This window comes from Acipenser ruthenus, chromosome 10, assembly GCF_902713425.1.
Source record: "Acipenser ruthenus chromosome 10, fAciRut3.2 maternal haplotype, whole genome shotgun sequence".
In the NCBI taxonomy this organism is placed as follows: Eukaryota; Metazoa; Chordata; class Actinopteri; order Acipenseriformes; family Acipenseridae; genus Acipenser; species Acipenser ruthenus.
This window is the reverse complement of record NC_081198.1, coordinates 39,178,645-39,192,207: the sequence shown is the minus strand read 5'-3', so window position 1 is coordinate 39,192,207 and position 13,563 is coordinate 39,178,645. Positions and strand designations below refer to the sequence as shown.

The window sequence follows — 13,563 nt, the reverse complement described above, 5'->3', positions numbered from 1 at the left end:
AGTTTCAACTGTGAAGAGAAGACTTCGAGCTGCAGGTTTGACAGGTCGAGTGGCAGTAAGAAAGCCATTGCTAAGATGGCAAAATAAGAAAAAGAGGCTTGCCTGGGCCATGAAGCACCGCCAGTGGACTACTGAAGACTGGAAGAAGGTCTTATGGACCGATGAATCAAAATCTGAAATCTTCGGTTCATCAAACATGGAGGAGGAAGCGTGATGGTCTGGGGCTCTTTTGCTGGATCCAAAGTCGGCAACATGCACATAGTGACTGGCACCCTGAACCAAAACTGCTACCACAGCAGTTTGCAGCGTCATGCAATAGCCTCTGGTATACGCCTAGTTGGTCAGGGGTTCATCCTACAGCAAGATAATGACCCAAAACATACCTCCAGGCTATGTCAGAACTACCTTAGAAGAAAAGAACAAGACGGTAGGCTTCAAATCATGGAATGGCCAGCAGAGTCTCCAGACTTAAACCCCATCAAGCTGGTTTGGGATGAACTGGACAGAAGGGTGAAAGCAAAGCAACCCACAAGTGCAACACATTTGTGGGAACTTCTGCAACAGTGTTGGGAAGAACTTTCCGAACAATATTTGATTTCCATTGTAGAAAGAATGCCACGAGTGTGTTTGGCTGTTATATCTGCAAAAGGTGGCTACTTTGATGAGTCAAAAATTTAGATTAAATTTTGTTAAACAAAACGATTCCATGATTTCTTTTTTATCTCCAATTGTTTATTTGTTCTATGCTTTAATTTCAGAGTACATTGAGACATTAAACTGCGTAAATTTCAATAAAAACTGGAAAAATTGAGGTGTTCTAAAACTTTTGACCAGTAGTGTATATATATATATATATATATATATATATATATATATATATATATATATATATATATATATATTTCAGCTGTATTGTTGCTCACCTTTCCGAAAGTTCTTCAAATGGTCACCCAGTGTCCGTGGCTTTCATTGAAGATATCCAAAATATGGTGCTTGATGATGTCATCATTATGGCACAACTACCCCCTGCTGTATTATGCATGTGTGAACGCACTGTTTTGGAATATTTTGTACCAGAATCATATCGGAAGGGTTCCGGAACGGCAGTGTAAACACACCTATTAATAGCATGGAACCTTACAAAAAACGGTGCATAGAAGCTACGTGCAAACAATATAATACAGAGTGTGCATGTCACCCATCTTACCGAGTCTAAAACTTTAACGAAGTACAGAGTTTCAGGGAATCTGACGTGCAGAGCAGCTTGGAATGCATCATCCCCTGCATTGTATAAAGTCACATTCAACATCACAGTCTTTCCATTCCCAAGAGCAAAGTAAGGCTTGTTTTCATGAATCCTAGAAAATATACAGGTAGAAATATGATGACTTAAAATGTGAAAAGCTTTATTTAATACAGAACATTTCAGGAGAAGTAAAGTATGATGATTTGAACCTTTCCGCCCTACTTTAATATATATATATATATATATATATATATATATATATATATATATATATATATATATATATATATATGTATTATGATTTTCTGGCTTTTAACCAAACCATTAGTCACTGAACACCTTCAGGAAGGAAGCTGGCATTTTGACAGCAGCAGAAGGTGAAAAAAGACAGCATAAACAGTGAGGTGTAACGGTTAATTAACAGGAAAAAAACAGCAAAAATACCCAATGAAAATAGAGTTTACAGTTTAAATTGTGCAAACTTTTTTTTTGGTTTTGTTTTTTTTTTAATCTGATGGGTGTTTTTTTTTGTTTTTTTTCCAGTGGTTTGTCTGTGCTTTCTAGCTGGTGGTGATGTTTCCATGGCGCCGCTGATGAGATGCTCACCAGCTAAGTGCAATGGAGGGAGCAGAGCACCAGGTGCGCATCTGGGAGGGCGACAAAAGCTTTTTTTTTTTTTTTTGTCTTATAAATAACCATATTTCATCTTACAAAAAAAGACAGATTCAGCACTCATAAATAGCAGAATGCTTTCTTCTTTCTTTTAAGAACATATAGGGTTACCATCATTTAAAGAACAGCAATTAAGTATTCCATAATTGTCCTCTACATTAACTTTTGTCCATTAGAAATTGCTAGAACACAAATACTCAACCCTTTGTACTGCAACAACACCTGAGTCCAGGCAACTGGCAAGAAGCAATATACATACAGTGGTGTATTGTCATTATTGGTTACCATAACCTTTGCCATGCCTAAAATCAATGGAATCACCCACAGTCCAAGAGAGTAATCAATACATACATAGCTAATCTCCAATGACCAATTAAAGGGCAACGGAAATGCTAAAAGGTCATCTTTTAGATGAAAATTATTTGTATGCTATTTAATGAGTGCTCTGTGTTCATTTCTCTATAATTATTTTGACTAAATAAATCCCATCAAGGTTACTTGACCCCAACTCACCCGTAATGGAAATTAAGCTTATGAAGTGCATTCAATTATGCATATTATTGAAAGAAATGCATTATTAATAACAGAAAAACTGTTGCCAGAATTTGTTGAAGCATTTCTATTTATATTAAGATCCATCACAAAAAAAGGTTTTGTTGTCAAAAAACACCCATTGCACTTTTTCAATGAAAATATATTGCACACTACAACTGATATAAAAATAACAGTTACAAATAACAGATTTATTCCACAAGTGGATTCAGCCCCCATGCCTCTTCAACCTCTGTGGGTTATTAACTATATAGCCCTGTAAAAAAGCCTGCTGAACAGGAGAAACTAAACAAAAGTTTTGTGGCCTTATGGATCATAGATATTTCTATAATGTTTTGGTGTAATTGTGTTTCTGTGCAACTCTCTTCAAATCTAGCAACTACAGTATGAAAAGAAATGGGCATGATTTAAATCAGATATGAAGCAACACAGTTGAGTTGCATGGCAACTGGGATGAAATGTCACTTTGAAACAGTTTGTTGTTACAACCAAGCTAAGCATCTCTCTGACAGTGGCATACTTTGTGCAAACCAGTACAGACATGTATAAAATTCTGATTTGTTAAAAACAGATTACTTCCAGTAATGTGATTTTCTTCATTATTTGCAACCTAAACTCAACAATAAACTAAATTATATCAAGTTATTTGTGCCCATAACTGTGGTTAGGATTCTCATTTCCCTTATGTTTGTAAGCATTATATTAATTGCAACACAGTATCTAATGTAGCTCTAGGCTCACAAACCAACTTTCAGGTCAATGCCTACGCGTTTATATGCAGCTATGAGCACGATTTTACAGTTGCTACTGCAAATATGTTTGTTATGTATAAACTTAACAAAAGCTATAAGATATCTTTAACACAAGACTGTATGTACTGAGCATAAAAATGACAACAATATTAACCCTTTGCGGTCCATTGTCGGACTGGGTCCGACATTGCAATTATTCCTCACAGGTCCTTTGTCGGACTGGGTCCGACATCATTATAGCAACGCAATAAACGGGTGTTTAGTCGTTTTTTCTCCGGAAAAAGCCGAGAAAACCATTCAATTGCCGAGTGGTAGCGACAGGAGCCGAGACAAGTCGGAAAAAAAAAAAAAAAAAAAAAAAAAAGGCGTATTTCATGAATAGTCATACATGGTATCAGGTATCAGATAATGGGCGTCCATAATAAACAAGCTGGCTAAGTGCGTCAGCGCACTGAGACTATCATGGATATTTGCAGAGCTTTTTTCAGATGTTATAGTAATAAAATAATGACTTTGATCGCATTATTGAGGAGTTTGGTGATAAAACGAGTGATCTGGAGATGATCGATCGGTATGTACGACTATTATTATTATTATTATTTATTTCTTACACAGCTGAACGCTATAGCAAACAAAAGGCTGGGGAGGGGCTGGAGATGCCTAGTGTGTGCTTTGTTGATATGCAGGGCCATTTAAACCCGTTTGACTGTGAAAAAAAATACTTTTAAACAGCGCGTATAAAATTAACTGCGCGTGTGAAAATTAATTATTCCTGGCGTGCCTGACGCGCGATTAATAAATGGACCGCAAAGGGTTAAGACCATAAGAAGAACATAAGAAAGTTTACAAATAAGAGGCGGCAATTCAGCCCATCTTGCTTGTCTGGTTGTTAGTTGCTTATTTATTCCAGAATCTCATCAAGCAGCTTCTTGAAGGATGCCAGGGTGTCAGCTTCAACAACATTACAGGGGAGTTGGTTCCAGACCCTCACAATTCTCTGTGTAAAAAAGTGCCTCCTATTTTCTGTTCTGAATGCCCTTTTATCTAATCTCCATTTATGACCCCTGGTCCTTGTTTCTTTTTTCAGGTCGAAAAAGTCCCCTGGGTCAACACTGTCAATACCTTTTAGAATTTTGAATACTTGAATCAGATCGCTGTTGTTCAAGACTAATAATTCAATTATTTAAACCTGTCTGCATATGACATGCCTTTTAAACCCGGAAAAATTCTGGTCGCTCTTCTTTGCACTCTTTCTAGAGCAGCAATATCCTTTTTGTAGCGAGGTGACCAGAACTGAACACAATATGAAGAAAACATTGTAAAATAGTTTTAATAATGAGGATGTACAGTGACAAAAGAGTGACATAAACATCAACTTACTGTGGCAAGCCAAGCTTTGCAGTAACCTGCAAATTGGCAGAGCAGTTTTCCCAAGCACAGTACCGGGCAAACTGTGTCTGTGAAAAAATAAAACAAAATAAAAAGAAAGGTCAAAATATATTTCACCAATTTCCCCATAGAATCCTAATAAAAAATATATAATATAAAAATATATAAAAATGAACTGCAATAAAAAAGCTAATTATATTGTATTAAGTGTTGTTTTATGTTTGTGTTGAGCTGCTAGCAGATACTGTGACTGTCAAAGATCACAGATACAACACATACAAGCATGTCAGTGATATTCATCATCTGCCATGGCTGTACATTCTAAATTAGAGCCATCAGTAATATGGAAATGTTGACAACCATTACCTGCACCCATTGTATGCACAATGTAAAAAAGGGACAGATGCATATGGAATAATGAAGTGGCAGTGGCTGGTTACTAAGGGTACATTTACACTATAATTTCACATACCCCCAGATTCTGATATTCTCAATAGCTTTGTTAAAATATGTCCAGATCAAGCTTCATCATAATAAATTAAGAGCTTCTCTAGATATATGTAGAAATGTAAGCAGGGCATAAAGAAAGTCGGATGGATAGACACCACAAACAGTCTCCATATACCCAGAGATTATGATACATTCAGTACTGTGCAATAATAGTTTAATCCCAATATAAAAAGTTGTTCTCAAGATACGCGACATACGTATCAACACCCCTCCCCACCTATGATATGTGGGATAATGAATAATAGCACCAGATTATCTACTGTACACTTAAGACTCGAGAGAAATGCAAGTGTGTGCAGACAGACCTTGTTTCTGACATGATTCGCCTCCCCTTCTCTCTGTTGTAGGATGGGTCGAAGCGGTGGAAATGGGCTTAGGGCGTCTCTTTTCACAACATGCTCTCCAAGCTGATACGCTGCCTCAAAACGGATGGGGGTGAAAATATCACGTATTTCTTTCTAAAAATAAAATTAAATAAATAAATAAATAAATAAATTGACACAGGCAACCTTAAATAAAGACATTTCAATGGCCTACAGCAGTAATGTTATCGTTTTTTTTATTATTTATTTATTATTATTTTTTTTATTTTTTTTAAGTACTGTACCCCACATACATTTTTCATTGTAATTGATTCGTTTGGCTCATTTTTAGTATCATCAATTTTTGGAAATCAATGACGGTTTCTGTTTGATACTGGCCATCTCTTTTGCTACCGTGTGCACGGTATGCGCTTATTTTATTTTTAAAGAGGGAAGTGAAAGTACAATGAAAACTAAATCTATAAATATACCTGGTGCAGTAAAGGAAAGACATGAATACTGCTGTATGGCTGAAGCTAACAAACAGCCTTTCAGGGTTGTAATATTTGTATTTTAGAATAGTAGCAGAAACAGTCTTATGTACCATCTATACAACGACATCACAACAAGACAATACATGTATAAGAATGAAACCTCAGAATGCACTGAACACTGTACCTTAAATGATCTTTCTGAGCAGACACAGGAATATTATAAAAATGTTCTCTTATGTCAAAGTGCATAGGAAACACCTGCCGAGATCTTAAGCCAGGTTTTGTAATGTTTACAAAGAAGGGTCTGCCCCTGTACAGGATTGAGGATTTGTGTTTCAAGTTGTGAATGCAGTTAAGGGAGGTGTACAAATAAATCTGGTAGTGTTTAACACATTTCTAACCTTATTTCAAAAGAACTGTAAATGGCTGTGTGACAGGGTAGCGTCACGCCACAAGCTGTTACCGGCAGGAACAAGACACAGAGTCAAGAAACTGTAGCGAAGCACTGTTGGGCACGCTTAAGACACAAATCGAGCAAACAAAACAAAGGAACAAATCGACAGGGCAAGGGCCAAAATAAAGATTTAATCAAAACTAAATAAAAACAAAAATGCATACTATAGGCCAGGCATTCACCACTATAATTCAAAACTGCCTCTCCAAACAAAGACAGTTCTGCTCCCCTTTATACAGGAAGCCACTCCACAATTAGCACTCAATTACCTAATTGGGGAATGGCCACACCTATAATTGTTGGCAGGGATAAAATGAACCCCATCCCTGTCATCCTTAAATTCCCACACACACTATTTATACAAGCAGGGCTTTTGCCCTGCCACAGGCTGTAATTAACTGGTTCTGAATTAACCCTACACAGTTATATTATTTTATACTGTATTACTTAACATTGTTTAATTTGTATGGGAATAAATGTACTGTGCCCCTGCCTCAGGCCTTTAAAAAAAAAAAAAAGGATTTGCTAGTGATGTTCAGAGACAAGGTTTGCTGTAAACAGTTTTGGTGACAACCCATCTCCACACAGTACAGGAATTCTGCAGCTCCCCAGCTCAAATCCCAAGTTGTCGGCATGTGAAAACTGAACAGCTTGAAGCCTTTACTATTACAATAGCATACTTGATTACATGATTCCCCATGTGTGGGAGATAGACAGCCACTGATTGTCCTTCCACATGTCCACTGTTTCAATTCACAGCTACAAGCTCGCTTTGACCGAATCACATGTTATCTAATTCATTCTAATTTTCCACCAGGTCTTTGCTGCATCTGTTGTGCATTACATTCATTACTCTAATTACATGTTAATTATTCAATTCTAAAAATATATAAAAATGTTCCCGTAGCGTTGTAGGGATTGTTTCTGAACGATATAACCATACTTATCTCTAACAACTTCCTTACTTGTATTGGATTTGGATTGCTGGCTCAGCACAATAACCTTTTGTTTTGTTTTTTTTTAAGATCTGAGCATGTCTCATGATTTGAGTATTTAAACTTTAAATGCTAATTGCATGTTTTTTTCATTGCATATGTAGTCTTTGCAGTGTGTAGTTTAGATTTTGTAATACTATTTTAAAAAGGAGAGGAGTAATATAATTCAAGGTTTCCTAAACTGTCTCCAGTGGTTTGTTCTCTCATTCTGTAAGATTAACTTGGACACTGTAGTAAATGCTTTAAAAATATGGCCCACTGCTTCTGAAATCAATACTGTATGAATGCCTGTGGGGAAACATTATCAGGGAACAAAATGTATCCTGCCTGCTACTGGTGAGTTATGACAGAACAGCCCGTCCTACAGTTTCTCTCTTTGGGTGTTACCAGGATTGTTCCTGTTTCTTTTAAGATTACATTTATGATTATAACAGTGCTTACAATCAGCAACGTAACCAGAGCTGACATTCTACCGAGGTCAAACTTAGATTTCAAGCTATAGCTGACAGTATTTATATGACTGCTTGGTATTTACTATTCAATCTGCAAATCTACGTTACACGGCAAACCAACAGAGAAAATTAAGGAGTCTTTTGTACTTTACCAGAATAATGATTTATGATAATGAGTTCAGCTTCCAGTTTCCAGTCCAGTTCCAGAGTGTGTCATTTGTAATCCAGAAACAATACAACCTAACTTTTTAATTCTAAAACAAATTGTATTCAATTTCTTCGATAAACAGAGCTCCAACCGATATCCATGTGTACTTTATGAACAACACCATTGTCAAATACTCTGTGGTGTAATTATTTGATAACTTATATAATAATAATAATAATAATAATAATAATAATAATAATAATAATAATAATAATAATAATAATAATAATAATGAAAACAGTTCAACTATGGATGTCTGCTAAACATTTTAAATAAACATAATAAATAGCTTTACTGATTATTCTTTGTAATTTAGTATTCTTAAATTCTGTAATTGACTTCAAAATGAGTAAAATAACTGAAATGAACTTACTCTCATAAAGGCCTGGTGAGTCACACAGTTTACATGATTGTGGGACACCTCAACCTTTCCTGATGTGCAGTTGGAGGTTCCATTTCCAATGAAATAAAACCGAGAAGGAAAGCCAGCCTCTCTGTGGACATCGGCAGTCAGATTGTACAGGAGGCCTGCAGGATGGAAACAGATATATTGGAGTGAAAAACAGGGGGACGCCAAATGCACTGCAGAACTTTGAGATACACGTGTTATCAATTTAATAGCAAGAGAAAAAAAAGCATACCCAATTCATTGTTTTTGCTTTATCTTTATTCTGTGGTTATATTCCTCTTCGCCAGTTCGACCATTTTAAAGTACTTACAGATGGGGAATGTGCTTTTATTTTCTCTTTTGGCTTTCAATATGCAGTAATCAGAACAGAAGGACTATTAATGGATTTTCCTATGTCTCTAACTAATCTGTCTTTAAATATCATATTTAACCTTAATCCTCAAACTAACTGATAAAACTACCACAGTAAATTATACATCTTGTATCTGCTGTGTCTTTATTTGTTTTATTTTCGCACTAACTAAATTTGCTTGCCATGTGTAGTATGCCACACAGTTGAAACCGTTTACAGACATATTGCACACAAGCATTGTATACCATTAGTAAGCCATGAGTTGCTCCTGTAAACCACAACACCTATCTCCCAAAGCTTGTTGACCAATAGTCGCCTCTCTATAGTTACTACGATTCCCAGTAGTAACCCAACGACACAAACACAAGATAACTTCTTGAGTATCAAACTCCTTCTCAATAAGCATGCTCTGTGTAATGTTCAGTTGGAAACTACCCTTGTTTACTAAGAAAAGAAGCAGAACACTCAGCCAGGTTTCAACTGAATTCCCCCACAAGACAGTATGTTCTCAGTAGATAACGTTAGGTTACTTTCTGTAACCATGGTTCCCTGAAAAATAAATATCAACTATTAAAGGCACAACTACCTGCATTCTGGTGCTAGCTGCAAGGATTCTGAGTTAGGAAGAGTTGTAACAATAAACGAACAATTAACTCGTCATCACGTTGTTAACCAAATGTGTTCTTTTTAAACGTCAGTCTTTTCAGTCTTTTTAGTCTGCTCCTTCAATCATAACAGTATAGAATACAATAAAGGGCTGGTACAGATGGCTGTGCAGTGTTTGACAGATTTCCCCTCTGTAAAGTAATCATATACTAACAATACTTTGAAATCATTCTTATCTGTTTATCATACTTACTACGTGCTCTTAATGGACTTGACTCGTATAGTCAAACTCGCTCTTAAATGTAATTATTTACTCTGTATTCTTTATTTTGCTCTTATTTGAATATGATCTTATTTCCTACTGACTGTACTGTATCTTATAACTGCTCTTATTTGTAATGTGATATTCTATAATGTAATATTTTGTACTGTGATATTTTGTAACAACTGTAAGTCGCCCTGGGTAAGGGTGTCTGCTAATAAAATAATAATAATAATAATAATAATAATAATAATAATAATAATAATAATAATAATAATAATAATAATAATAATACAATGACTGGTGGAATCCACATCAATTAGATTTGCCCTGCCTCAATGCATAACATTGCCTTAAACTGCCAAAAGAAAAACCTTTTAAACATAAACTTCATTCTGTCAGGCTTTATGAAAGGTATTGCTGTATTTGGTGGCTAGCAGACAGTGTTTCTCTGTGTTTTATACTGTTCGCAGACACAACCCAATGCTTTGTTGCTCCCAGCCAAACATACACTCCAGTCACATACATTTACCTGCATTTATACTGGGAGTGGCTATGCAAATGATTGAAGACCCAATCGTTAACAGAATTCCGCACATTCTCATGAGGGGATTAGGCTGTTAGAAGAACAGAATGAGCCCTGTATCTGCCAGTTCCTGGGCAGGGTTTTTCCACCCTTTCACAGTCCCTTATTTAATTCCAGAATGTCTAAGGTAGCAAGTACAACTAACTGGCATCTCAGGAAGAATTTAAGTTCAGACACTTCCAACGTAAAATAAAACACAATTCTTATATCATGAAATTATTGAGGCATAAAGAAAACTGATGAAAAAAATTGTATTATATGAAGTCTAAGTAGCTTACCTATGTGTCCTGGAATGTCCCTGCCTTTGATCTTAAAGCATAGAGTGATATTCATACAGACAGCGGGCTGTCCATTTTCAACACACTCAAGCTTGGTGCGATTGACAGAAGGAGGAAGAATCAAGGCGGCCTCTACAATCACCACGACCCGTGTCCTTGAGTGAATTGAAAAGAAATGTACAAAGGTTCATTTAATGAAGCATGCTTATCTAGTAAACTACTGTGCATCATTGTTCTTAAAGGCATCATTCTAAAAAAAGAACCAGTTTACCACTTTGCACATTACAGGTTCTGTAATCTGCTGCAAGCAATGTCATGAAATGCATTGATAAATTGTTCTCTATCCAAAACAGGTTCAGTTATGCGATTTTATTGCAAAGCTCTAGGCTGTTTATATACACAGGTTTTTTTTTCTACAAAGTAACCAGAATGTTGTTTGTATGTGATGCTCAAACAGTATCAAGCACACAAAGGTCATTGCCAAGCCTCATACTGTATAGAATTATTTTAATTAGTTGTTAGTTGAGTTTAATGAATCAGTCTTACCTCAGTACTACAGCAGAATCAGACATAAAGGCACCAACTGCTACATCTGTGTAGAAAAATACAAAATCGCGATTATCCAGATATCACTTTCAGTCATAAGCCCCTTAATATGGATTCACCTTTTAATATGGATTACTTTTAGCAAATCTTCCAACCTGTAACAAAAGGCATCACTGAATTCATGTATGTGGTCTTTTATCTCTGTGTGGACACTGATATTGGTCACTTAAACCCTGGGTAGCTGAAAACCCACTTAATATGACTCAATAGAAAATAATACTGATAATGTTTACAAAACAAGTAATCACAAACAGGTCAAGAATTTCATATCCGAAGTCCACTTTTTTTTTTTTTTTTAACTGGTTTCATATTACTACTGCTTTGATTTTCTTTCCCAAATTGCAACCTATTTTGCTTTTAATATTCTTACTGGAAGAGGAGTAAGGGGAGGTTGAAAGCCCACAGGCTGAACAGAACCCCAAACAACATGAGTGCATAATTAAGAAAAATAAAAAGCTTTTGAAAATGAATTAATAAGCTTATCATACCACCTCCCCTGATGTGCCCCCTCCCCTCCCACTGGCAGCACTGGGATTAGAGGAACACTTCCTTAACTGCAGGTAATCTACCAATAGTGATAGACATCAATAATTCACTAGTGTACATAAGCCATGATCTAGGGTACTGTACGTCATGTTTACTGTTTCTTTAACAGTTTTAAAGGTTAAAAGAGCACTTATGTTACCTGGGTAACCATTGCCATCCACATCAATGCCTCCAGACACGGACTGGCCAAACATCTTGAAGACATTGCCATTTATGTATCCACTTATTCTCTGAAATGCAAAAGAAAATACTGCTGTTTATATTATAGCACTGTATATTGCCCTTACTATACGCAACATTTTGTATTTCAAGTCCTAAACAACAATTAGTAGTCATAGTTAAAGCGCATTACAACTGGGGTATACTTTTATGGACAGGATATGTTTCCGAGTAAATCACTGAAAAAAACGCAGACATATTCTACTAAGTTTGATACCAATATCTGAGCTGCCCCTAAATGTAAGTTTCTAACTTTAGTTCGGGAAGGAGGACACACACAAACACACACACACACACACACACAAACACAAATATATTACGTCACCTTTCAGTCAATCGTAAAAAAAATTCAATTGACAAAGTGCTGTTTCATCTTGTATCATACTCCAAAATCAAATAAATATCATTCATTATCATTCTGTGTCGTGGGGGTTAAGTTAATTTGCATGTCACACTGTATTCTTTTTACATTTTCCCCATTATATTTCCAAACTTTATGTGATTTTACTACACCTTAATATATTTCTTACAAAGGTATTATTTGCATAGTATTTCAAATGTAATAAAAAAATGATTTAAATTGCTATGCCATAATCTAAATCCATATCAATCTGTTCACAAAGCCTACATGTTCACACTACCAACAACACAGTATGCATGGTGGGCACATATTTAGGATGTAGCCAAATGACATAGGCCCAGTTTTACTGACTGTTACACACTTAAGATCCCATTGTGTTAAAAGAATACTGCTAAAATGCTGTAGCAGCAATTCAGTCTGTGATTTTCTTTCTAAGCACTGTACAAGTCAACCATTCAGTGACAGAAAACCTACATAATGCTCTGATTGTCACAGGATGGAAGATATTATGACACACAGAGGAAGTCCTGACCTCAGAATGTCATGCACAAAACCCTGCAAATTCCCATCAAGGCTTTTTACTGTTCAGTGCACATATGGCATCTTTAAACTTACTTGGGAATATGACTGAGATATCCCTTTCTTCCTGCCATTGTAGATGTAAATAGCTCCCTGTAGATCTTCTTCCTGTGGAGCCCCAATAGCAACATCTGCAAGGGATTTAGATAAAAATAAATCACCACCCTGATTTCAAGTAAACATGTGAAATCTTGTATAAAAATGCTTATTTAAATTGGAATTTTAAAAAGGCATAGAACCCTTCTCACTAAGCTGCATGCCTTTGTCATACAGGTGCTAGTTAGCACTTTAGGCAAATTGAAGTTCAAAACACAAAATGGCCAAACTTAAACCTAAAGGAACCATGAAATATATATTAAAAACAACTTCTAGCTTCAATGGTAATGGTAAAAAAGTCACTTAAAATATGATACCTGTAGTTTAATGTTTTCATTATACAACTACATCCAGTTATTTGTTTGTTTTTAGTAGATTGCTTAATTAATATAACAAAATAATATAATGCTGGAATTCCTTGTTTTTCTTGATTCCTCCAATGAAATGGCTTGAGAGTGTTAAATATTTCTTAGATGCAATATGGCGTACAGTATAGGCCTGCTTCTTACCTGGAAAACCATCATCATCGATGTCTCCTAGATTTGTGATAGTTTCTCCAAACCTTCCTGAATACGAGTCGCTCCCCGCTAATTCAAAATCTAGCTCCTTCATATCAGCCTTGAAAAACACAAACATA

General features: G+C 35.9%; 1 protein-coding gene across 4 annotated transcripts in view; it reads right to left on the bottom strand.

Moving 5' to 3' along the window:
• itga4 (integrin alpha 4) overlaps positions 1–13,563 on the bottom strand; it is a 35,121-nt gene that overhangs the window by 10,761 nt on the left and 10,797 nt on the right. For all 4 annotated transcript variants that reach the window (XM_059032204.1, XM_034014180.3, XM_034014173.3 and 1 more), the window contains exons 10-18: positions 13,436–13,544; positions 12,867–12,961; positions 11,811–11,901; positions 11,066–11,111; positions 10,520–10,674; positions 8,400–8,554; positions 5,427–5,579; positions 4,603–4,679; positions 1,208–1,358 (exon numbers count right to left, since the gene is read on the bottom strand). In XM_059032204.1, the coding sequence (XP_058888187.1) occupies positions 1,208–1,358; positions 4,603–4,679; positions 5,427–5,579; positions 8,400–8,554; positions 10,520–10,674; positions 11,066–11,111; positions 11,811–11,901; positions 12,867–12,961; positions 13,436–13,544 (1,032 nt within the window). The remainder of the gene's footprint in view (positions 1–1,207; positions 1,359–4,602; positions 4,680–5,426; positions 5,580–8,399; positions 8,555–10,519; positions 10,675–11,065; positions 11,112–11,810; positions 11,902–12,866; positions 12,962–13,435; positions 13,545–13,563) is intronic.